At 41.3% G+C, this 22,865-nt stretch overlaps 3 protein-coding genes across 3 annotated transcripts; 1 reads left to right on the top strand and 2 right to left on the bottom strand.

Annotated features, from left to right (window-relative positions):
* Positions 1 to 15: 15 nt before the first annotated feature.
* cunh8orf76 (chromosome unknown C8orf76 homolog) lies at positions 16 to 5,461 on the top strand. The gene is made up of 8 exons (XM_023410540.2): positions 16 to 232; positions 1,526 to 1,627; positions 2,567 to 2,710; positions 3,672 to 3,722; positions 3,810 to 3,954; positions 4,139 to 4,274; positions 4,543 to 4,675; positions 4,810 to 5,461. The coding sequence occupies exons 1-8, from the start codon at positions 128 to 130 to the stop codon at positions 4,957 to 4,959; spliced, it is 966 nt and encodes a 321-aa protein (XP_023266308.1). The 5' UTR covers positions 16 to 127; the 3' UTR covers positions 4,960 to 5,461.
* Positions 5,462 to 5,653: 192 nt separating this feature from the next.
* Positions 5,654 to 10,629, bottom strand: LOC111658115 (uncharacterized). Its single transcript, XM_087175203.1, has 6 exons — positions 9,635 to 10,629; positions 9,378 to 9,530; positions 9,097 to 9,215; positions 8,537 to 8,704; positions 7,655 to 7,779; positions 5,654 to 7,426 (listed from the first exon to the last, which is right to left on the bottom strand). Exons 1-6 carry the CDS (start codon positions 9,924 to 9,926, stop codon positions 6,031 to 6,033), a joined length of 2,253 nt encoding a protein of 750 aa, XP_087031329.1. The 5' UTR covers positions 9,927 to 10,629; the 3' UTR covers positions 5,654 to 6,030.
* A 250-nt stretch (positions 10,630 to 10,879) lies between these two features.
* Positions 10,880 to 21,383, bottom strand: tbc1d31 (TBC1 domain family, member 31). Its single transcript, XM_023410410.2, has 23 exons — positions 20,987 to 21,383; positions 19,738 to 19,878; positions 19,222 to 19,337; positions 18,692 to 18,870; positions 18,316 to 18,467; positions 17,995 to 18,154; positions 17,559 to 17,759; positions 17,262 to 17,432; positions 17,024 to 17,103; positions 16,745 to 16,891; positions 16,493 to 16,626; positions 16,190 to 16,323; positions 15,900 to 16,079; positions 15,557 to 15,789; positions 15,349 to 15,421; positions 15,105 to 15,184; positions 14,870 to 15,005; positions 14,148 to 14,240; positions 13,696 to 13,824; positions 13,094 to 13,288; positions 12,729 to 12,798; positions 12,398 to 12,601; positions 10,880 to 11,433 (listed from the first exon to the last, which is right to left on the bottom strand). Exons 1-23 carry the CDS (start codon positions 21,055 to 21,057, stop codon positions 11,279 to 11,281), a joined length of 3,234 nt encoding a protein of 1,077 aa, XP_023266178.1. The 5' UTR covers positions 21,058 to 21,383; the 3' UTR covers positions 10,880 to 11,278.
* Between the last annotated feature and the right edge of the window lie 1,482 nt (positions 21,384 to 22,865).

Genomic DNA, 22,865 nt, shown 5'->3' with positions numbered 1-22,865 from the left:
TGTATTTGTCGTGCAGTTAAACGACTGTGTAATCACGAGGGTGTAAACAAACGGTACACGAGCTACAGTTACCTGTCGTTTTGTTTCATATTGAAATTTGGGAATTAATGCTACTCTTCGGGTCCGGATGGAGATATTAGGAAGCACGTTTGACGACTCTGTGTTTTCGGAGGCGAGAGACCGAGTCTGTGTGTCTCTGTCTTCTTACAACGCTAAACTGTGTGAACCAGAGGTGAGTCTTTGTTCAACACAAACCTGACTGATTAACATTAGTTAGAGCTGGAAGATCAGCACTTACCTCAAGACACTGAACACTGACAGGACGATAAAACTAAGAGTGAAACTGTTAGCCTGCTAACTTTAACACAGCTAGAGTTTTTCCCCAAAAAACAGAACCATGTAATTTATTAATGACACATTTTTTTTAAAAATAAATAATGATAAACGCCATGTAACGCCCCTCTTTTTAAATAAATTCAGACTTTATACTTCTTTTCACCCAACGTCCTAAGATATTAGCCGTAAATCAAAGTAGCATACAGTGGATATTACATTTGACTTAAAGGCTAGCAGTAAAAGCAGCTAAGGAACAAACAAAATAAAAATACAATGTCTAAGTAGTTACATATCTTGGCTACTTGCTTTTTGAGTGAATGGCCTTAAATGTGTGATCCGGTTACATTAGATGTAGTCTATTTTTACTGTTATGTTCTGTGTATGTGAAGTGTTTGTTTTTTGATTTAGTGAAATCTTTTCGTCTTAGATACAATGTCGGGGGAAAGTAAGTGAGCCATTTGGATCATTGTATTGTTCTTGTCCATACTGAAAACATCATTAAAATATTCACAGTGTAGCTTAGAAAGAATTTGTAAACCTCTATCCTAATGACTCCAGCGAAAGCTAACTGGAGTCCTGTCAGTGCAACCACATTGGAGGTGAGGATTAAGCTACTTTGACTAACAAAGGAGAAGGACAGAGCCTAGTGTACACCTGGACCACGTATGGTCAGTGTGCGGAATTCAGGATGTAGTTGAAAACTATTGCGCGAAACAAATCTCATCAGGTCATATTTCCATTGTGCATGGGGTTAGCCAGTTTCAGCCCTTTATCTGTATCTTCTCTCCTGCTCTCTGTGCTCACATATACAGTATTTTAACACAGCAGATCCCAACAAAGCTGTTCTTGTTTCTGTTGTCAGACAATGTAACGAGTTTGAAATAGTGACGGAAACACAGCCCATTAGGACTACATGTTAACCAGCAGTCCCTTCCTAGCCATTTCTAAGCTGCTCCTGTTTAAATCCTGATTTGATAACCACTGACAAAATCATCATCAAACACATAAGTTAAAGACCATTATTTCAGACAGGCTTGTATCAGAGGCGGATCTTTATTTGGTCACAGCAGTATTTCAATCAGATCCCATTTTGTGACCAATTAATACTAAATGAAGCAGACTCGAAATACTCAATTAAGTGCTTCTTAAAAATTGTTGTCATCTTTTCTCACCTTGTTTTTCTCTGCAGTGGTTTTGTGAGAGTGTTGCCCTTGACACAGATGATTCTTTGGAGAAGCAGAAAGTTTATAAGTTTAGAGCTGACTTGGCTTTGAGACAGGGGAACTATCAGGTAAGTAAACAGTCAATCAACTCTAACTTCAAATATTCATCAAAGACCACTGTGCTTCACCAGTATTGGAGTTAAACCACCTGTAAAGTTGGTGGCCAGTGACAGAAAAAGGAATAGATGCTCAGAGTTAATTCTCCTTAAAAATCTTTAATTTCATTACTCAGCTCGTTTATTGCAAAACTGTTGTTTTGAGCCACTATTAGCCTGTTTCCACTATGTGGTACTGGCTCAATTCCACTTTACTCTACTGGCCTTTTTTGATTTTCCACTGGGCAAAAGTTGTGGATAGTACCTGGGATGTTTTTTGATATCACCTCCACTGAGGCAGTACCAAAAGGCGAAGTGAAAATCTTGTCTTGTCATCTGTGGCTCCTTGATGGTGGAACAAGTTACCAAAGTCAATCAGAGCAGGAGCGTCCCCTCTTTATCTTCAAGAATCTCTTACGACTCATCTTTTCTGAGAGCACCCTAACATGCCTAACTAGCACTTATTATGCACTGTCTGTGCACTACTTTACTTGATCTCCTTGCACTAATTGAATAGATGTATTACTTAGTACTTCAACCAGCGCTGACTGACTATCGTCATTTGCATTTACCAGAGAGTTTTACCACAGCTACAGTGATAGGCTACAATCTGTTACCTGCATTGCTCAGAAAACAGTCAGCCAATGAGAAGGGAGGCTCACAGACCAACACAAAATGTCCTGTTCTTGCTACAGATCTGAAAATAAATGATTTTATTTTTCAGTGCTTTAACAGTAATAATACCAACATAAGCTGCTTGAGGCTTAAGGAAAATAAAACACTGACTTGGCTCATAATTGTTGCCACATGCTAACCTCTCTTTTTGCTATTGTTCTTACCACTTTAAATTGTCATCTTTGAGGTGTTGAAAAACCTTGTTGTGTTTCTCGTCACATTGTGTGATGGGTACAGAAAGCCTTGGAAGCGTACAGCTGCTGCCTGGAGTGGATCGCCGACAACAACTTGACCATCAGAAGAGATGTATTGGAGGGGATGTCCCGATGCTGCACCAAACTGGGACAGAGAGACAGGGCACTGGAGTTGGCTGACCTACTGGTAATTCTTCTGTGCACATATTTTCCATGTTGATACATTGAGTTCTGCTTTACTTAAATAATGTTTTTGTTTGCTCTTACCGTCGTGACGTAGTATTAGTATATATATCACTGGTATATGATAGCACAATGGTGCTAATGGTTGTTCATTTTGTTAGATGGTTGCTGGAGTAGAATCAGCTTCCTTGCATGACAAACAAAAAGGTTGAACCTGATCTATCTTATCTAATCTACAACCATTAAATCCCAAAACAAGATTTCACCATTCCAGATATTTTGTCTGATGCAGGAAGTGAACAGTAGGTCAGAAAGGCTGAAGTTTTATTGTAAATAGAGTATGTGCATTATATAATATACAATTAATTGTATGTTTAAAAGACAAATCCTACACCTACCATTTTTCAAAGTCTAGAATAGTTATGAATAACAAATGTTTTATTCTTACCTTCCAGGCTGCCAGTTGGTTTTCATTGATCTTATGTTAGTTATTTGGGTTTTATTGATGGTGTAATGTGAAAGTCAACTTGCCAAACCTCAAAGCTTCCTTGAGACAGCCTTTATTTTCTTTTATATGCCCTAGGAAGCTCCAATATTACAGTCGGCTGTCAAACAGGAATCTTTTTTAATACTCAAATATACAAGACTCCACATTTGCTTATTGCCAGTTTCCTGTTTTAAATTGTTCACCGGTGTAGCTCAGTACTGCCTGTGTGGGTAGTTGTCTCTTGAATCGTGGATGTTAGCTTTCCAGCAGCACATGAACCCACCACCCCTGAATACTTGAAATAATAACATAACTTTGATAAATCTAAATTTGAGTAGATGTTCTCTTTGATGGTTATACCCTTCTGAGGGAGTTTAATTTCAAAGCCCTCTAAAACGGCAGTAAGAAGTCAGTCTAAATGCTTTGGCTTGGAACATGGTCAAACTTCAGTAGTAATTTCTACATCATCTCTCTACAGAGCAAAGAAGCCTCTAACACCTGTCACCTGACAAGCCTCCTGCTGCTTAAGGTCAGGATTATTAGCCACAACACTTGCACTGATACAAACTAATTTCTACTCATTTCCATGTAATTGACGTGAAAACTTTTATTATAGGTCAGCATCTACCAGCATTTTGGAGCCATAGGACCAAAGATGTCATCTCTCCAGCAACTGTGTAGCATGCTGCCCTTCAACCCCTGGCACTGGTTCAACCTGGGCCAGATGTGTCTGCAGCTGCTGGAGAACGACAGAACCGCAAGTAGGCATGACTTCATTTACCAACTCATTTAACCACCATAAAATGTGTTAAAAGTTTGTTTTTGTTTTTTATTGCAGATGTGAATGAACGCTCTCTCTCTCTTTGATCTTGTAAACATGTAGATGAAACATAATAATATTTGTCCTCATGTTCTGATGTGCTGTGTTGTATTCCCCTTTACTAGGATCGTGTTTCCCTAAGAGTTGTGAATCAGCCGAAGAGCAGAACAATGGAGAGACTGAGGAGCAACAGGAGGAGGCAGCAGAGCTCGATGAGCATAGAATCCGACTCAAAGCTTGCACTTGCTTCATCAGGACGAGGTAAAGCATGTGACTGTAAACAATATGTTTACACACTGTATGTCCCATACACACATCACACAAAATAACAACCATTAGAAACATATTGTAATAGTTGAAAGTCACTGGAAGGAGCAGTCGGCCCGATGCTTTTTCTGATGTAATAAAATATCAATTCAGTCACAAGGTATTGTCATGCCACAGTTGCACGTGTGACAAATTAAAGATGAAGAGCTTAAATGTAAGTCGTAGCATCTTAATGTCGCCTTGTTTCCTTCATCTCACTCAGACTCCTGTTGAAAATCCTCCGGCAGCAGCAGTCCTCCTTTGTGCTGCAGCGCAGTGAAAGCAGCCTACAGGCGGCAGATGAGGCGCTACAGCGGCTAAATCCCGAAGAATCAACACTGCAGACGCTCACTGAGGTGAGCACACTCCTCATTTTGGGTATACATGCTGTGTCCAGATCTGAATTTCAGGCAGTTTAAGGTTAGTCTAGGTGAGGGGCTGAGTTCTTGTCTTTTACACAGTTCACCTTCTCTTCTCTTTGATCTCCCAGGTGATGTCAGAGGACCTGATCCCGGAGAAGATGAGGGAGGACTACCAGGACGGGGAGAGTCTGGCTAGTGTGTGCGTGCAGAGCTTCAGAGAGCGCTGGTGGAACAAGATCTTACTGACAGGAGTGTTAGAGACTGACACAAAGTCCTGATGTTGAATGTTTACAGAGAAGATGTCGGACAGGAGGAGACTGAAGAACATGATGAAGATCGTTCAGTCACTGTGTAGATCAAAGAGTAACAGACACACAGAGTGAATGAAGTGAAAACCACATCCTACTCCGAAGACAGAAGTGCACATTATGTCTGCCTTACTGATGCCAGAATAAGTCCCCATACATCTGGAGGTCAGATGTTCTCTTTTAATGCTGAAAATCTCAAAACAATATTCAAAAGTATGAATCAGACTGTTCAGATGTAACTGAATTATTCATGTTCATCCTTTCATGTAACTGAAGCACGCAGAGAGAACTGCATAGTGAATGTAGTCGTTGTTTGAATGTTTCATCCACTTCCTACTGTGTAAAATATCCCTCTGTTTGCTATAGAATCAGGAAACAAAGTGAGACGCTCGAATCTTTTGAATGTTCTGCCTGAAATGTAACTTTTGCCTTAAAATGCTCATAAAACATGAACATGCTGTGTTTATGCTTATGTAGTTTTTTTTTGTTTTGTTTTTTGAAAGAGTTGTTCAATCATTTTCACAGCAGTCAGAGACTGAGAATGAGAATGTGCATTACATGGATAATAAAAGTCACAACGTACCGACTGCACAGTTTTCACTTCACTGCCTGATTACTGCTCCCATCTCAGGACTCTGGAGTTTTGCTATGTAATTTGTCCCGTTCAGGTTTTGTGTCAACACCCTGCATAGCTCCACTCAACCTGAGCAGAATGCTAATTACCTAATAACTGAAAACACCCTTCGCGGCATGCAGTGGGCAATACAAAATCACCTCGAACATATAATAACATTTTACAGCCCTTGAGGTTTAGAAACATTTAGCAAACCAAAGCCTTGGTTTTTTTGCTAAATTAAATCAACACTTTACAGTTAACTAAACTTCATGTAACTTTTTTCCAAATGCTACACACAAAATGCACAGGTCTAATAAGTATAAGCGATACACAATATGAAAGTACAGTATATGTCACATGAACAGGTGAACACACCTGTCTGCTGTGTGTGAGGATTTCATATCTCCACAGTCTCGATGTTTCTGTCAGGTCCTGTCAAGTCCTGCTCCTTTGAATCCTGCCGTGTGTCTGTCAGTCAAGCTCTTGCTCCTTCCCAGCGACGCGTTCATGTTACCATGAACAGGCCTCCAGCCTGGCTGTCCACCCGTTTTCTGTCTCGCCCCGTTGGCGGTGTCAAAGGAGCTGGTTTGAGCCACCAGCCTGGGTCTTGCGGTGTGACTCTGGAGCATCCAGTTCAGCCTTGGAGGGGGCTTCGCCTGCTGAGAGGTTAGGGGCTGTAGGTGCAGCCTGGCTCTTGTACCTGTGGAGAACAACTCATCTGCCTGGAGATGAGGCGTCAGCTGAGTTCCCATGGCTGCAGCCTCTGTGGTTGGGTACGACTGATAGGGGGGTTGCTGGAGCCTCTGGGACTGATCTTGTCTCCTGGTTTCTAGAGAGGAGACTTGTCCTCTTAAATTGATCCAAGAGTACTGAAAGCCTGTCTTTACTTGTTGCTGTGATGTAGAAGGAGACAGTAGTTTGGGATTATCTGATTGAAGCTCCACATTCGGTTTGAAGTGAAGTGAGTAGTTCCACTGTCCTCTTTGTGTGTTGAGACCTGCAGCAATCCCTGAAGGTTTTGTCAATCTGTCTCTATTCCTTTGCTGAAAAAAAAGTCCTTCACTACCCAGACTGTCGTAATCAAGATTTGAATCCTTCTTCAAGGTGGATTGGTAACAGACAGTCTCATGTTGTCCATGTGTGGGATTTACAGTGTGAAGAGGGTTTGACTCTTGAACCTTTGCATTCTTTTCATCTGTGGTGGTGGTGGCGGCTGTAAGACCGGCAGCCTGCGACTGATTGTATGAGACGTGGGTCTGACCAAGAGTTTTTGAATGATTCTGGACATGGGTTTGATTCTTCTCCAGAGGTTCCACCTGTGTTTTTTCATCATGCTGCGCAGAGGCACCAATCAGTGTATGTTTTGGCTTTTCCACAGATACACTCTGTGATGTTCCTGGCTGAGCCAGCGGTTTTGGGAACAGCAGTGGAGGTTTTGTGTTTGTTTGTGTACCTGTACCTGCTCTGTGTTGAGGCTGGTTATCACCTCTGTTGCACTCCAGTTCTGGGCTCTGTGGATTGGTTAAAACTGGCATTTTTGCTTTTGTTTGAGTCTTTTGAGCATCTTCATTCCAAGCCCAGTGGCACACTGTTTTGGTCTGACTTGATTTTGACTTACTAATGCCAATGTTTTCATTTTGAGCTGCATGCGATGTGATGTGAAGATGGGGAGTATGAGGTGCAGCGATAAAAGTGACAAAGCCGGGGACTGGTTTGCAGCTGGAGTAGAGCCTGTGGAATTCCTCGTGGAAAGGTGTGATGGCGCTGCCCTTTACAAGAACAGCAAGACTCCGATGCACCTGCCAGGAAAGCCAGGAGAAACTGAGCAGACCACACACGCAGACACGCAGGCACGCAGGCACACGCACGCACGCACACACACGCACGCACACACACACACACACAATTGTTCAGCCAGCAACAAAAGAGACGTGGCATTGTTCAGACATACAAAAACATGCTTTTTTGTTTTTTGTTTTTTGAATGTGAGTTCATGCATCAGTGTGAGTGTGTGTGTGTGTGTGTGTGTGTGTGTGTGTGTGTGTGTACCTGTATGAGCCAGTCAGCACCTCAGTCCAGTCAGTGATGATAAAACTCTCAGCAATCTGACCTGTCAGCTTCCTGCCTGTCTTGGCACAGTAGGTCTGTCCGTCGACGCTGCACACTGACAGTTTCTATACACACGAGAGACAGCAATTATTCTGCACGTAGAATTTGTTAGTTTTTCACTAAGCAGAAACAAATCCCTGTGATAATGATAGTGTGATGGTTTGGCTCTGTCGAATAAGCACATAAATCAGTTTAGTTACTTTTCACTGAACAAACTCTATAGATGTTTGCAGACTTGATAGAAGTGCAAAAACTATTACAGTATATAAATATGTTAAATATGGAGCATTACATTATGGTATAAAAGGCATAGCACTGTGCTGTAATGTAATTGTCAGATGTTTATTGTGAACATGACAACAGTGACTGCTAATGTTCAAAAAGGTTGTGCACTTATTTTAAATCAAATTGTCCAGCAACACATTTGGACTCTGAGGAAAAAGTCTCCTGCTCTTAGGTTAGTGCATCAACACTATGCTGAAAATCAAAGGTGAAAGAGGGAAAACAGATGTGCACAGTGGCCAAGGTGCTTTCCATGCACACTGTGTCTAGTATTTAGATTGGGCAGGCAGCCACCAGTCTGTGCTGTGAGCTGCTGCAGCAGGGAAGCTGTGGTCGTCTGCTAGTTTGATTTATGGCTGTGTGGTCATGAGAGCAAGAAGATGACTAAATGACACTCATGACGTTGTGTAGATTGATGGTTCTAGCTAACATCACATCACATCCACCCTGGAGACTTAAGCTTTTCTCTTTAGGGAGTTTAGGCATTTTAGGCATAGGCAGTTTTGGCATAATTTGAGAGAGGAAGATGAACAGACTCACAGGGAAGTTTTTACTGTTGAGTTTGAGGTCCTGCCACATGGTAACAAACAGGTTCAGGTTGAGATGATCCAACAGCAGGTGAACAGACACATTCCTCTTCCTGCTGGCCTCCAGAAGATCACAGAGCAGTTCTACGTCACTGAAGCTGTCCATCACTATGGCCAGGGCCTACACGCACGCGCACGCACACACACAGACACACACACACATCATGTTAGTAAAGATGTCAGTCACCATACCAAAAGCGTGCACAGACAGATATCAGTCAGCGTATCTGACCTTTCAGTGCATAAGAACCAGTACTGACATTTTTCATATTCCGTCACAGGTACAGGCACGTCATGTTCCTTTTTGGATGCACACCCACGCATATGGAAACACGCAAACCACTTTTTTTTTTTTTTTCTCTCTCTCTCTCTCTTTCTCTCTCTCTCTCTCTCTCTCTCTCACACACACACACAGCGGCAGTCAATTTCACAGATTACAAAACTAGAACAAATAACACACATTCTTTACACTTTCAAAGAAAGACAGTAGAAATAAAGTTACTCCTTGCCTACCAGTTTAGCCTTTCTGATGAACTCCCTGACCACATCTTTCATGCCAGCTCCTCTGCTATCTGACTGGAAATAAAGCTGAACACGGGGCTCACTCAGGACAGGATCAGTCCACTTCACATCTGGAAGAGGCAAAAGCACGATCAGAGACGGCTGCAAACGAGAACCAAAAAGTTCATCAAGAAAACACTGGATTGACTGTACTTCAGCATCAGTATAGCATTCTTTTTTTTTTTTTGTTGGCAGTTTTCTGCTTCTAGAAAAGTTTTCTACTCTTGAAGTACCTTTTACATTGCTGTGGTCAAAACCTGCCACTGTGGGATCGCTGTCTGTGGAGTCTGCAAGGCATTGTGTGGCAGACTGGGAGCCAGCTGATGAGCTCACTAAATCTTTGTAATCATCATCATCATCATCATCATCATATGCACCAGGATCAGCTGTGTAAAGCACAAAAACAACCAATGAATTCAATGAATCAGTCTTTGTGTTGTCAAACACATCAGTCTGTCAGGAACAATAAAAATGTAAAAACATGTACAACCTGTACTGCCTTCTCTTCCATTTTCCAGGATGTACTTCTTTTCCAGCTCTGACAGAAAGTCCACTTCCCCCTCTACGTTTAACACCTCCTGGTACCCCTCTACGCCCTGGGTGAGCAGGCAGTCCACCGCCAGCCGAGTGCTCTCGTTGTGGCTCAGGTCCAACATGGGTCTGACGGCTGTAAAGTCATAGTAATAAGAGGAAGGGATGCGGAGGTCTTGAACCCGTCGCCTGACCTTCCCCAGAGGTTTGGACCTCCTGTACCCCAGCACAGACACACTGCTGGCTTCCATGGCTGAACTTGGGTTCAGAATCGAGCCAATAGACTTATGTTGCAGCTGTGCATGACCCACAGAGCCTGAAGGAGAGGGTTAACTGTGTTTCTCTGACATCTATGAAAGAAATACTGGCTGAGACAGAAAGGTTAGAGAGAGAGGTTAAAGAGAAAATGGAAGACACGCCCCCGCTCAGGGCAAGATGGTTTCACGAGGGATGAGAAGTGACAGGTAAGAACTGAGAGCATAATTCATGCTATCAGATTGTGATGTTCCCTTCCAGAAGCATACACAGGGAAGAATGTCTGTGTATGGAAAAGAAAAATATTCAATCATTGGTAAGTGTGTGGCATCATGTGTCAGAGAGGACACATGATGAAATTTCCCTTCAAGACATATCCCAATATTTCCATCAGATGCCAAGTGTGTGTTTCTGTTTGTTGATTAACCAGGTCACGAATGATAGAGCAAAAAAATTATCAACTCATTTTGGAGTTTGTCTTCCAGGGCCTGAGACTGAGTGATTTAGAGTGGGTGAGCACAGATAAAAGATGGGTGGAGGGAGAAAGAAGAATGAGTGACAGGAATTGGTATGGCTGTCTTTTCAGCTCATGTCAAAACAACACCTGAGTGCTAAAAGGAGCAGAAGCAAAGTTACAGACACACCCAGACAGAGAGCGTGGAGCAGAAACTCCCCAAAATGTCTAATGAAAACATGATTCCTGTTATCTTAATTATAAAGCCTATGCATAGTGTTTGTAGGAAATGGCAAAAAAAAAAGAAGAATTTCCTGCATACACATATGCAAATTACAATTTTCTTTAAATATATTTGAATGTGATAAATGGATGGTAAAAGAGTTTTAATTACTGCCGCAATCACTCTACTGTTGCTTACTAACAATTAAGGAGGTAACAGACGTAGTGAGTAGTAGAATTATTTTAAAGGTAACAGTGAGACACGTTGTTGAGTCAAGGTTTTAAAAAAACATTTTATCCACAACAGGTTTTAAATAAGACAAATCATAAAACATTCATTAAAATAAAAATCCTAAATGGAGAACCAGCACATGTAAATGAAAAAACTGTGTGAGTCATTATCCATATAAATGTCAATGAAGACCATGAATATATGCAAATGAATATTAAATAGTAGGTGGTGTGATATTAAAGTCAGAGGTGTACTAGTTTTAATGTAATAGACTGGTTTTCAAGAGATAGTGGTTGATGATATTCAACTTGTTTGAATGGGCAAACTAATAGCAGCTCGCCAGTTCAGCTCTCAGCTTGAGTCATTGTTTCTGCCGTTCTAGCTCGCTTGAGATGAGAATATGTTTTTGTGACACTGTGAAGATGGAGAGCAGTTTGTGGTCACTGGGAGACAGAGGACAGCGTGTGGACAGACTGTGAGGAGGCAGAGCTGCCCTCTCTGGCTCTGGCCGCCAGCTTCTGTCGCAGTTCTCTGATTTCCTTAAGCAGCTCTCTCTCGCTGCTGTCCAGCTTGGCCCGGCCTCGGTCTAGGGAGACTTACAGAATAAAGAGAAAGAAGGACAAGCAGGAGGATTACTGATAGAAACTAGAATCACCACTTTACAGTTGTATGCCTCCGCCAACCAGCCAAGTTGCAGGAAATATGGTCACAATCTCCCCTTCCTGAGCTACAACGTTGAATCAAAGCCAGAAGTGTTTTTGCAGAACATTATGATGTCACAGTGTTAAGTTAACCTTTGACCTTTTGGATATAAAATGTCATCACTTCATTTTATCCTTATACACATTCGAGTTAAATTGTGTAATAATTAGTGTATGGATTTGTGAGTTATGGCCAAAAAGGTCACAGTGACTTTGAACTTTGACATTTAACCAACATCTAATCAGTTCATCTTTGAGTCCAAGTGAATGTTTGTGCCAAGTTTGAAGAAGTTCCATCAAGGTACTACTGAGATATCACATTCACAAGAATGGGACATACGGCCACACTGACAATCAATCTGAAAACATATCTGAAAAAAAACATAATGTCTCTGGCTCTGGCTGTCGCTGGCATTGAGGAAATAACCAATCTTGGTCCCTTGTTGTCTGTGGTGACTGGTTATTATTCACTGTGTGGTCTCTGCAATACACCATTACCAGACACCGCTTTCTGATTCACTCAGCTGAGCTGTGTGCGTAGGAATACGGTAGTTCAGCAGTTGAAAAAAAATAAACGTTGTAAAAGTGTCTAAAACACATTTTTTCTGCTGGCCCCCGTACACAGCAGCACATCACTCTGCTAGTGGTGCCAGTGTTTCTTGCTGCCTGTCCATCTGAATCTACTGCAGGTAACACTTATGTGTTACTATGCATGACTACCCCACATCAAATAACCCAAAATATGTCTTTAAGATCACAATCTTGCCTCACTGCCATGACAATGATTTGCATTTGTTTATTGAGAAATCAAAACAGAGTCCTTTCAACAGAAACTATATCCTATGTACACTGACTTACAGTTGGTGGAGGTGCTCTCAGAAGGTGAACTGCTGTTCAGACACACCATGTTGCTTCCTGCCTGCCTTGGAGTGGTGGCAGTGTCTTGTTTGATTGCTAGACCAACACCGCTGGTTCCTACATGAACTGCAGTGGCAGTGCCCAGTTTTTGAGGAAGTCCTCTGCTCAAACCCGGTGACCTCATCCTCGTTTGTTTCTGGCCATCTGACACAAAGCAAACACTGTAATATTACATCCACGTCCAGAGAGCTGAGCTCACCAGACACAAACAAAACGTGTGTGTGTGTGTGTGTGTGTGTGTGTGTGTGTGTGTGTGTGTGTGGAGTAATACCTGTGACTGCTGAAGACCAGGCCTGTCGCTGCTCCTGTAACTGGGCTCTGCTACTCATCACTTCATCCCACTGCAAATTAAATCAAGAACTCATTGTTTAATTGAATAGGAGTATCCCATAATTTGTCTACACTGATAATTCATAATCAATATTTCAGACATTAAGATGTTCAGATATGATGTTTTTCTGAGTGAGCAACACAAATATCAGTTTATCAGAATTTTTATTCTTAAAAGTTTTTTTTTGCAGCACAGAAAGCAACAGAAAAGCCCATAAATTATGTCATAGTAATTTTACATGTAACAGACAAGCCAAAATATCATGAGAATTCATGTGTTGACAAACATACTCTTGTTGTTCTCACCTTTCTTCCTGCCACATCTCTCATGGTGTCAGCCAATCTCTCCTCCTCTGCCAGGGTTTGCCTGTGAAGCTCTGCCAGTCTCTCCCTCTTCCTCTCCTGCTCGGCGTCGACCTGCTGCAGGCGCTCCGCCACCTCTCTCTGCCAGTCTGACTCCAGGCCCAGCTGGCACGCCTCCGCCAGGGATTCCTCCAGGATCTGTGTGCAGAGAAAGTAAACGGATTCAGGGGCAGGAGATCACGGATACCTGTGCCAAAATCAGAGTTTGGATGACTGAGAGGCTTTGATAGTTTCTTGTAAAGCCAGATTAATGTCCGAGTGCATTAAGATCATGTACTGACACATTTCTTTTTTTTAAGTTATTTTTTTGGGCTTTAATGGACAGGACAGTAGATAGACAGGAGGCAGGGGAGGCAGAGAGAGGGGGAATGACACACAGGAAAGGGCTGTCCGATGCGGGAGTCGAACCGGGGGCCAGCTGCAGTGAGGACTGTAGCCTCTGTATATGGGGCGCCTGCGTGACCCACTGCGCTACGCGACGCCCCGTACTGACACAGTTCAATAAACACTATTACACTGGCTCCATACTGGAAGGTGTCACTAACCTGCATGTTTGTCTCTGTGCTGTGCAGCAGCTCTGTGTAGCTCTCCTCCTCTCTTTCTGCCTTCCTCATCCTCATCTCCACCTCTTCCTCAACATCCCGTCCCATCCGCTCCTGCTCCTTCAGCAGGTGCTGAGGGAAATGGTCATGGAAAAAACATCAACTTAATAGTTGCAACATTGGTCAAAACTCATCTCTATGAGAAACAAAACACAAGGAGGAGATTTGTTTTTCTTAGCTCAGTTTTGATACAAAATGAGACAAAATTCAAACCTGCTATCACACATTTTCATTTATTCAATGTCCAGTAAGAAAGCAGTGTTCATTTCTGATGCTTTATTGTATTACGACTGCAAATAGCTTTCTAGGTTGACTAGAGACATTATTCAGGAACAAATGCAAATACAAGCCACAGAAAGGGAAGGGAGGGACATTACATGTGAGGTGTTTGTCACCTGTTCAAGTCGCCTCCTCTGAGCCTCTAGCTCCATCTGTCTGACCTCCAGGTCCTGGACTGCTGCAGCTGTTTCTCGCTCCCGCAGATCCATCTGTGGCAGAACATGAAAGCTATTAGATGCATCTTTAGTAGAATAAATTAAAAATATCAACAGTAACACAAATCTTCGCAACCAGCCTGAAAATAAATTGACTCACTTTGAGATTAATGCGATAAATTTCTACTTTATAAACCAAACTAAAGTTAAAGTGATGCAGCAGCCAGTCACTGAGAAGAATCATAGATACATGCAGTAAAGATGCTAAAATATTGGAGACAGACAAACGGTGAGCAACTTTCGCCTGCAGCAAAACACATAATCCAGCCAAGAAAGCAGCTTTTAGTGGAAGCTTCCAAACTTGAAAAAAGCATTTCTGTTTCTTGGGCTAAAAGAATAAACTGATGTGACTTATTACAGCTCAGGCTCACTGGCAAGTTTAGGATCTTTTACACTGAAATGTTGTACGTTTTATATTTGAACTAAAAACATATAGTTTTTGGTGTAGATTCATCATCATCAAGCTGTGCTGTTTTAATTACTTATATTACTTATTCTTTAAAAGCATGTGTATTTTCAAATCATAATACATCTGGAAGGATAAATAACTAGATTCAAACAAATAGGCATTAAAAGAATCTATAAACTACATGTTGCGTTTGGCCAGAAAACTCTGTGTTTACCTTTCTACTGATCTCCTGGTCTAGTCTTTGTATCTGTGAGGCTCTCAGGTCTTGTTGGTGTTTGAGGAAGCGTCTTTTAGTTGCGTCCAGTAGCTGTAACTCCTTCACCTTCAGTTCTCTCTTCATGGCTGCCAACCTACAGAGGATGGAGCAGTGTCAACAACCAATTTCGATACATCTAATTTGTTTTCTCTCATAACTTAACTATAAAACTGTTTGCGTCTTGTGCTTGTACTTTGCTCTCTGCTGTGTTAGTTTTTCTTCTTCTTGTGCCAGGATGTTTCTGCGCTGTTCCTCCGCCTTCTGCAGCAGCTCCTGTGCTCAAATCAATCAAAGTACAATGATTCAGTTAACTTCATTTTCATTTTCATGCTTGTGTTTCATATGCAGATAAACTGTATGAGTAAACCAACAATATACATTAGTATAAAATCTGTTTAGGTTTATGTGAATTTTGAAAAGCTGCAAAACCCATCTACCTGTTGAGTGTAGTAGGCCTCCTCTTCAGCTTGACGACGCACAAAATCTGTACGATGCGCTGATACCTCCTGCCTGTTTAGATAACACATATACGCTTACATGAGATGCATCTTTGCACAACACTTAGACTTTTACTATCCAATATGAATTTGAGATAAATAAATAAAAGTTTCTGCCTCTTTTATTATGATTTTTTTTAAATCTCACCTCTCATGGAGATACTCCATCTCCTGCAATCGTATCTTCTCCCTCTCCCGGCTCTGATATTCCACTATGAATTCTGGGTAGTGGTTGAACACAGGGTACTGGCCCGTGGTCAGTGGGGTAAAGTCAGACAGAATAGTCCTGGGATGGATGTCTGCAGGCGTGCTGCTCAGCAGCCGGTAGGCCTCCTTTATCATGGCTGCCATGTCCAGGTTGTTACGATGGTGAAAAAAATACTGAAAAGAGGGAAATGAAGAGATGACAGAAAATTTAATGGATGAGGAGAGATGGAAATTTTATTTATTTTAAGAGGAGATGAATAGAAAAGAGAGGGTAGAGTACTTACCTCAAAATCCTGTTTCTGGGAGCAGAGCAGCAGAGGCTCGCGGCAGCAGGTGATATAAGCCACACAGGCCATGATCAGGAATGAAGGATGGTTGGAGAAAATGTTGTCAAAGAGCCGAAGCCACTCATCACGAGTCAACACCTCTGAGAACAGGGTCTCCAGCAGGGGCCACACATAGAGCTGGGACAGACACAGAGAAGCAAAATAATGCTATAAACTTAATCAGGGCAGGAAGATGTGGTCACATGGATGTCTGTCCGAATTCTCGGGTCCATCTTCCTATTCCATACCTGGGAAGTGATGCCACAGTCCATCAGGTGTTGCAGCAGCTCCTTGTCGTGATGAGCCAGAACATTCTCTGCCGCGCTCAGGATGTTCAGAGGAGGGTTGGGGAAATACTCAAACCAGTGCTGGCACCAGTTCACTGCAAAACAGCATCTGAGTCGATAAAACTCTTGCTAATACGTTTATTAAACTGACAATAAGTGACATTGCCACATGAAACAATGCCACACAACAATGAAAACTGTAGTTCAATAATTTCAAAAGCTTTCATGTAACAATCCTGTAATATGTTTACATAAAGCTAGTACCTATGACAGTTGCCACCACCTCGAAGCAGAGCATCGGGTTGTTCTGGAAGAGCTTGACAAAGGGGAAGGCCACCAGGGGAAGGTACTCCAGCTCTCCAAAGATGGCTGCCCAGTGAGCTAATGCAGACAAAACCCTGTCAAGTGGAGGAAAAAAAGAGTCCAAATAAAAAATAATAAAGGTTTAAATCAAAGGTTTAACTGTGTACTTATAATGAATTGCATTTGTGTGGGTGTGTGAGAGAGAGAGAGCACCTCTGAAGCCCTCTCTGTAACTTGTGACTTTTGATGGGGTATTTATCATGCAGAGTGAGGTAGGCTGAGTGCAGGCCTTTATCAGTCAGACTGCTGTATGCTGCATGGTTCTCTGGGAGACACAGCAAAGACCGCCACACAAACATCCTGACACACACACGCACACACACATCATGTAAATCTTTAAAAAATATATATATAATGGATACAAATAAATCTTAAAAATTAGTTGACATGCATGTTTTAGTCAGCAGATACACACATGAATCATACACTTACCTGTATTTAGCAGGATATTCTCCAAAGGCCTTCAGCAGAGCAACCAGTCTCTTCTTATTCAGACCAGCTGGTAGTTCATTCTGCTCAAAGAACCACATAATCACTACATCTAGTCAGAGGCAGAGAAATGCTTTCTGTGTATTTGTGGGTGAAAAAAGAAAATGAAACAAACCCTCAAAAGAAATAACACAGTTGGTATAGAACCAATGTGGTTGAACACTAATGTGTGAATCTTTACCTCTTTATCATCAGCTGCACACACAGCAGGGGGTCTAAGTATCTTCACTTGTCTTCTACCCGAGCTCATGACTGGTCTTTGAACAACCTCAGATCTGACCTTGACCTTTAGGTTAGACAATTCCTGATTAGCATCACCACCTGAGACTACTGCCACCTGGGAGGGAGGAGGCTGTGCCAGAGAAGAAGACACCCAAACACAATGAATACACTTAAAGAACACTTTATTATCAACAACAAATCTGAAAACTCTTGTCACCTTGTGGATCAGTGAACTGTTATCATATCTGACTGTCACCTTGTTTAATTCCTGTGTGAGACTCTGGACACTGTAGATATTGATGCTGCCGTTATCCATGATGGCCACAACATGTCTGCCATTGGGGCTTACTGCCACTCCTGTGATGGCGTCATCATGGGAACCCATGTGGAAAAGCAGCTTGCAGGTGTGGATGTTGATGAAACGCATCACACCATCCTGACTCAACACACCTAGTGTCTACAGAGCCATGAACACACATCACACATGCATCATGTGGAAAAAAGATAACATGTTAAACACAGTTAGCACAGACGGGCACAGAAACAGACTACAGGCTCATGCACAGACACACAAACACCGAAAATAATATCAAATATTTATAAACATGAAACAAATGTGACTCCATGGCAGAAGAACAGAGAAGATGAGAAACAGAAGTTTACTGGTCTGTTCTGTTATGTTGTCTGTGTACCTGGCTCGCTCCACCGTCAAAGCTGTCGGGCAGAAACTCCAGCTGTCTGACGGTTCGGACTTGCGTGGGCATCTGAATCACTCTGAGCAGCTGTTTGCTGTCCAGACACCACAGGTGCATCAGGTTGGAGCGCCCACCTGCTGCAAGACTCTTACCATCACTGTCAACACAAGTCACATATATCAATGTTTGATGAGTCTCTCTGATCCCTTGTTACTTTTATTGTGCTTATGAAGTGTAGTGTTATGCAGTCATGGAGAAATACACTGAAGAGCTACATAGTCACCAAGCTAGCTAATGGTTGTGATGTGAGAGACCCACCGTGTGACGGCAAAGGCCTTGTAGGAGATTTTAGGTCCGGAGTCAGGAACAGGGAGCTGGTATTTGCAGAACAGTGTGTCACTCTCCCAAGCAAAGATGGAGTCATCACTGAAACAGCTGAGGATGGTGTTACTGAGAGGAAGGAAAAACACCTGCAACACAGATAACAGTGAGCCATTAACAAATTTCAAATTTAGTGAAAAACATAAATTTACATGACATAGAATTGACAGCTTAAAAAGACCAATATCTTAAATCCTTGTTTGACAAAACTACACACATTCATCAGTCTTTCTCTTATGAATGATTACCTTCACGTAGTGATCAAACTACTATTTATAAATCTTGTTTTCAGTTGGTATGTCTGCGTCTTTACCCTCTGTATGCCAACAGACTGCCTGATGTTCAGCTTCCTCTTCCTCTGGAAGCTGTCCAGGTCCCAGAGCTGAGCCGTGTCTGAGGACGTGGTAATGGCGTAGCGGCCTGAGCTGTGGACAGAAATGGATGAAACTGCTCCCTCGTGACCTCGCATCCAACTGACCAACTGCTTTGTGTCTGTGCAAAGAAACAGAAGGAAAACGGAAGTGAACACGTTTATTTATAGTTAATTGTGGCAGTGAGTGATGCAGAGAAGTGAATGCAACACACCCTCTTGGCCCTGCACTAAACTGACCAGATGCTTTGAAAGAAGGATAATGCTGACTGCTGGCTGTCTGTAGTTACAATAAGATTAAGAATATAATTAGGACAAAATAAGGGAGCAGCAGAGAGCAAAAGAAAAACAACAACTTTCATTCAAAATGAACTTGTGTAAAACCTGTGTCTTAAAAACTTAAAAACAGAGAATATCCAATAATCACAAGTAAAAGAACAAACCAATGCTTTATGTGCATGTGTTCACCCTACCCTTGTCAAAGCACTTGATGGTGTAGTCAGCCAGGGCCACAAGGAACTCTGTGGTCCTGCGGAGGCTGAAAGCCAGAGCAGTGCATGCCTGCCCAGTCTTCTGCACCAGACGAAATCTGCCCCAAGGAAGGAGCAATAAAAACATAACATCAGATAAATGTGATAGCATGCTGAGGTTTAGGGTAGGCATAGGTGGCCACTTTGAGGTTATTTCTGCTCTAAAATGAAAGGATAACTTTTTATAACATTTATGTTTTAATCACTGTCAGGTCTATATGGATGAAAAGAAAACATGGATGCAGGTGTTTTTGCATCTTTTCTTACTCTAAACACAGAGAAGACTTTTTTAACTTTAAATGGTTATGACTAGCATTGATAAAATCATGGGGGAAGTAAGCAAGTATGTTATAATTCTGATGTTGCCAACATTTGCACAGCAAATCATGTTTGTAAAATATATTCCAAGTGATAAACAAACACTTAATTATGTAGGGACCTTTTAGCAGAGTCAATCACCTGTTTCTACTTATGTCAAAGACATAGATGTTGCCATGGTGATCTCCAGCCAGGAAGGAATCTCCTGTGGTGTCAAATGCCACATGGAGGAAACGCACCGTCTTGGCCTGCTGAGTAGTGCGGACCACCGTCACTAACAAACTGAGGAAGACAAACAGGGGAAATGTACATTCAGACAGTACTGACATTAAACTCAACGCTTTTCAGTAACTCATGGGTGCTCTCTAGTAGTTACAATTCACCATGAAAAAAGTGGAAGAAATGCTGTTTACCTGCAATTTCCCTAATGGTCAAACTCACTTTGATGCCGCTGAGCTGAAGAGGCGCAACTCAGCAGCATTTTTTAATTAAAGATTATCAAAAGTAAAAGTAAATTGCAATTTAATTTTGTTTTTTGATCTACCGATTAATTGTATGAACAACTGTTTCAGCACTAGAACTGTGATTACCTACCCATGCAGCTAAGAGATATAACAAATCATAATTAGACTACATATCAACTGAGATTTGATTTACTTTTATTTTGCTGGTCTTGAAACTGAACAGTGATATAATTTTCTGAACATGAAATGACTGCTAAAGTTTTAATAAAGATTCTAGCCACCTCCACAACCTAGACTGGACTTAACACTTTATGAAAGCACTGACTCCAATAGCAAATATTGTCAAAGCAATAATATCCAGGTGCTGGCTAGAATATATCTAATATTTCATTTTATTAAAATTGGCCAGGACCCTGTTTCCCACCTCAAGAACAGATCTGTATACATACATTAAGCCAGAGATAAACTTATCCTTTAGATGCTTTTGGGAAACGTGGCCCAGTTCTTCACAGACAGGTGGCTCTCAAAAGTGGGTGATAAAATGAGGAATTAATTTTAACCAAGCAGAGATTTGATATTTTCCATCTTTATCCTTCAACTTCAAATATAGCCAGTTATGCCTATATGCCAGGTGTGATTTTCAATAAGCCAACAACAAAAAATCTAAAGTGGCATCTGTTGGGAGTATATAATACACATTAACATTATAGGCTATCTATATTGAGTGTTTGGCATTCAAGTGTTGCTGCTTGTATGAATGTACAAGTGCAACAAGTGTGACCTAACAAACACACCACACAGTAAGCACCTGATTTTCGGTTCAGTTTGTGCCACAGACACATTTTACAACATAATCCAGTTAGAGCTGTCAGCACCAGGTGCACACAGGAGACTAATCAAGTATCCATTAGCTTTTACAAACCTACCCTTTGCCTTGGGTTGGTTTTCGATGCCAGACTTTCCCCTCTTCTTTGTTTCCGATGTCTGTCACCTCCATTTTTAAAAAGGTCTTTGGAGACTCAGTGCAAACATTTAGCAAACAGGAGACTTCCCACCTTACTTAACTTCGTGTTACTGTCCCATCTTACAGTGACATGGCTGGCTAACGGGCTAGCCGGCTAATCCCTGTAAAGGCGGAGTAAACAGCGCGAAATTTGAACGAGCAACTTTCACTTTATAAAGCTTTAAATAACAACCAAAGAAACCATAAAGAATATAGATATAAGCTCAGAAACATTTAGTGTTATTTAGAGTTCAGATATCCCTATAAAAGGTGACAGACAATATGCTAACAGTTTTCTTCAACCTGCAGTTTCAGAACGTTTTTTTTGTTTTGAGGACGGTTATTTTGTCGCCCGAAGTCTACGTAATGGGTAAACAGAAGTGTGCATTATGGGAAACGTAGTACAAAAGCTCACTCAAGCTCAATGGTTATGTCCCACCCATAGATTGTAGGTCCACCATGAAGGTCTTTATGCTGTGACAAAGCTTGAATGCCAGAAATTTCATTTTGAAATTACATTTTTAAACCTTTTTTCCTTTTCATTTTTTGGTCCAAACGTTGTTGAATTTAAATACTGGTAAAAAAAAAAAAGAAAAAAGAAAAAAAGTGATTCAGCTGATTAAATCCCCCCAATGCATAGTATGAGCAGGACTTTTTTAGACTTGTCTTTTAATCATTTACATATAATATCTGCATGATTTAGCATTTGCGCCACTTCTTTGCAATTACCCAGATAAATATTCAACAGTATATTTACTTTTCACCATGTTAATTTTGTGAATCGTGACTATAGTGGAGTCTCAATAAAATGCCTCATTTTCAAACAAAAGTACAGTTTATGGGTCAACTGCTGCAACTCAACTGTTCACACTTTGTTTCTAATGGTCTGTTTGTAGACCTCACTGAAGTTCTATGTCCCTGAGAGGGAAGTCTAGTGTAGTGTGTTCAGGTTAAAGTAAATCCACAGAAGAAACCACACAGTGTGACAACATCATGCAAGTACTGCTGCACGGTGTAGCATGTGCCCTCAGTCTGTATTAACTTCAAGCTGCAAACTCCCTGCAGAGAGTGCAACAAATGGTGACTGCAACAAACAATAATACAATACTTGACTTGTGTTTCTGAATATTCTTTATCTTTTGTCTTAAACTATACTGTCTTTTCAAAAAAGTGGCCAAGGGACCAAGAGTACCCATAGGACCACACTGGAAATAAGTCTTTAACTCTATTGTGTTCTACTTGACATTTTGTAGATATGTGTGACTACTTTCTCAGGGACAGTACATGTACATTACCACAGTATTTCCTTTTTTATACAACTTCATACCTCTACTCCATTATGTTTTGGAGGAAATATTGTACTTTTTTTTTTTACTCCACTATAAATCTATTTGATTAGTTTAATTACTTTCTTCTGCCACTGCCTTTAGTAGTCTTTAAGATGTGGTTGATAGCTCCAGAAAAAAGATAGTAATTGGATCTTGACTTAAAAATATTATTTGTCAAAACATTGGATATTCTCTTCTCTACAACAATAAATTATTTTGAAGTTGTCTAATGCTTCCTTCTCATATTGCCTCTGGTTCAGTCACAGAGCAGCATATTGTAGCTGTCAGGTGTCAAGAAATGAGCGGGAGTTATAACATTAACTAATCAATCAGTGACTTATGATGTTTCAAAGGATCTTAGCATTCCAATAATTTCAAATCCAACATGAAGTGGATGATTTCAGAATAATGATCATTCACTGAGCCCACTGAGTTGTAAGAAATGATATAATGTAAAACCATAAAATACCTTGA

Source organism: Seriola lalandi, unplaced genomic scaffold, assembly GCF_002814215.2.
Source record: "Seriola lalandi dorsalis isolate HSWRI2012SDOR001 ecotype SW California unplaced genomic scaffold, Sedor1 jcf7180002054425, whole genome shotgun sequence".
Lineage (NCBI taxonomy): Eukaryota > Metazoa > Chordata > Actinopteri > Carangiformes > Carangidae > Seriola > Seriola lalandi.
This window is presented reverse-complemented; position numbering and strand designations above follow the sequence as displayed.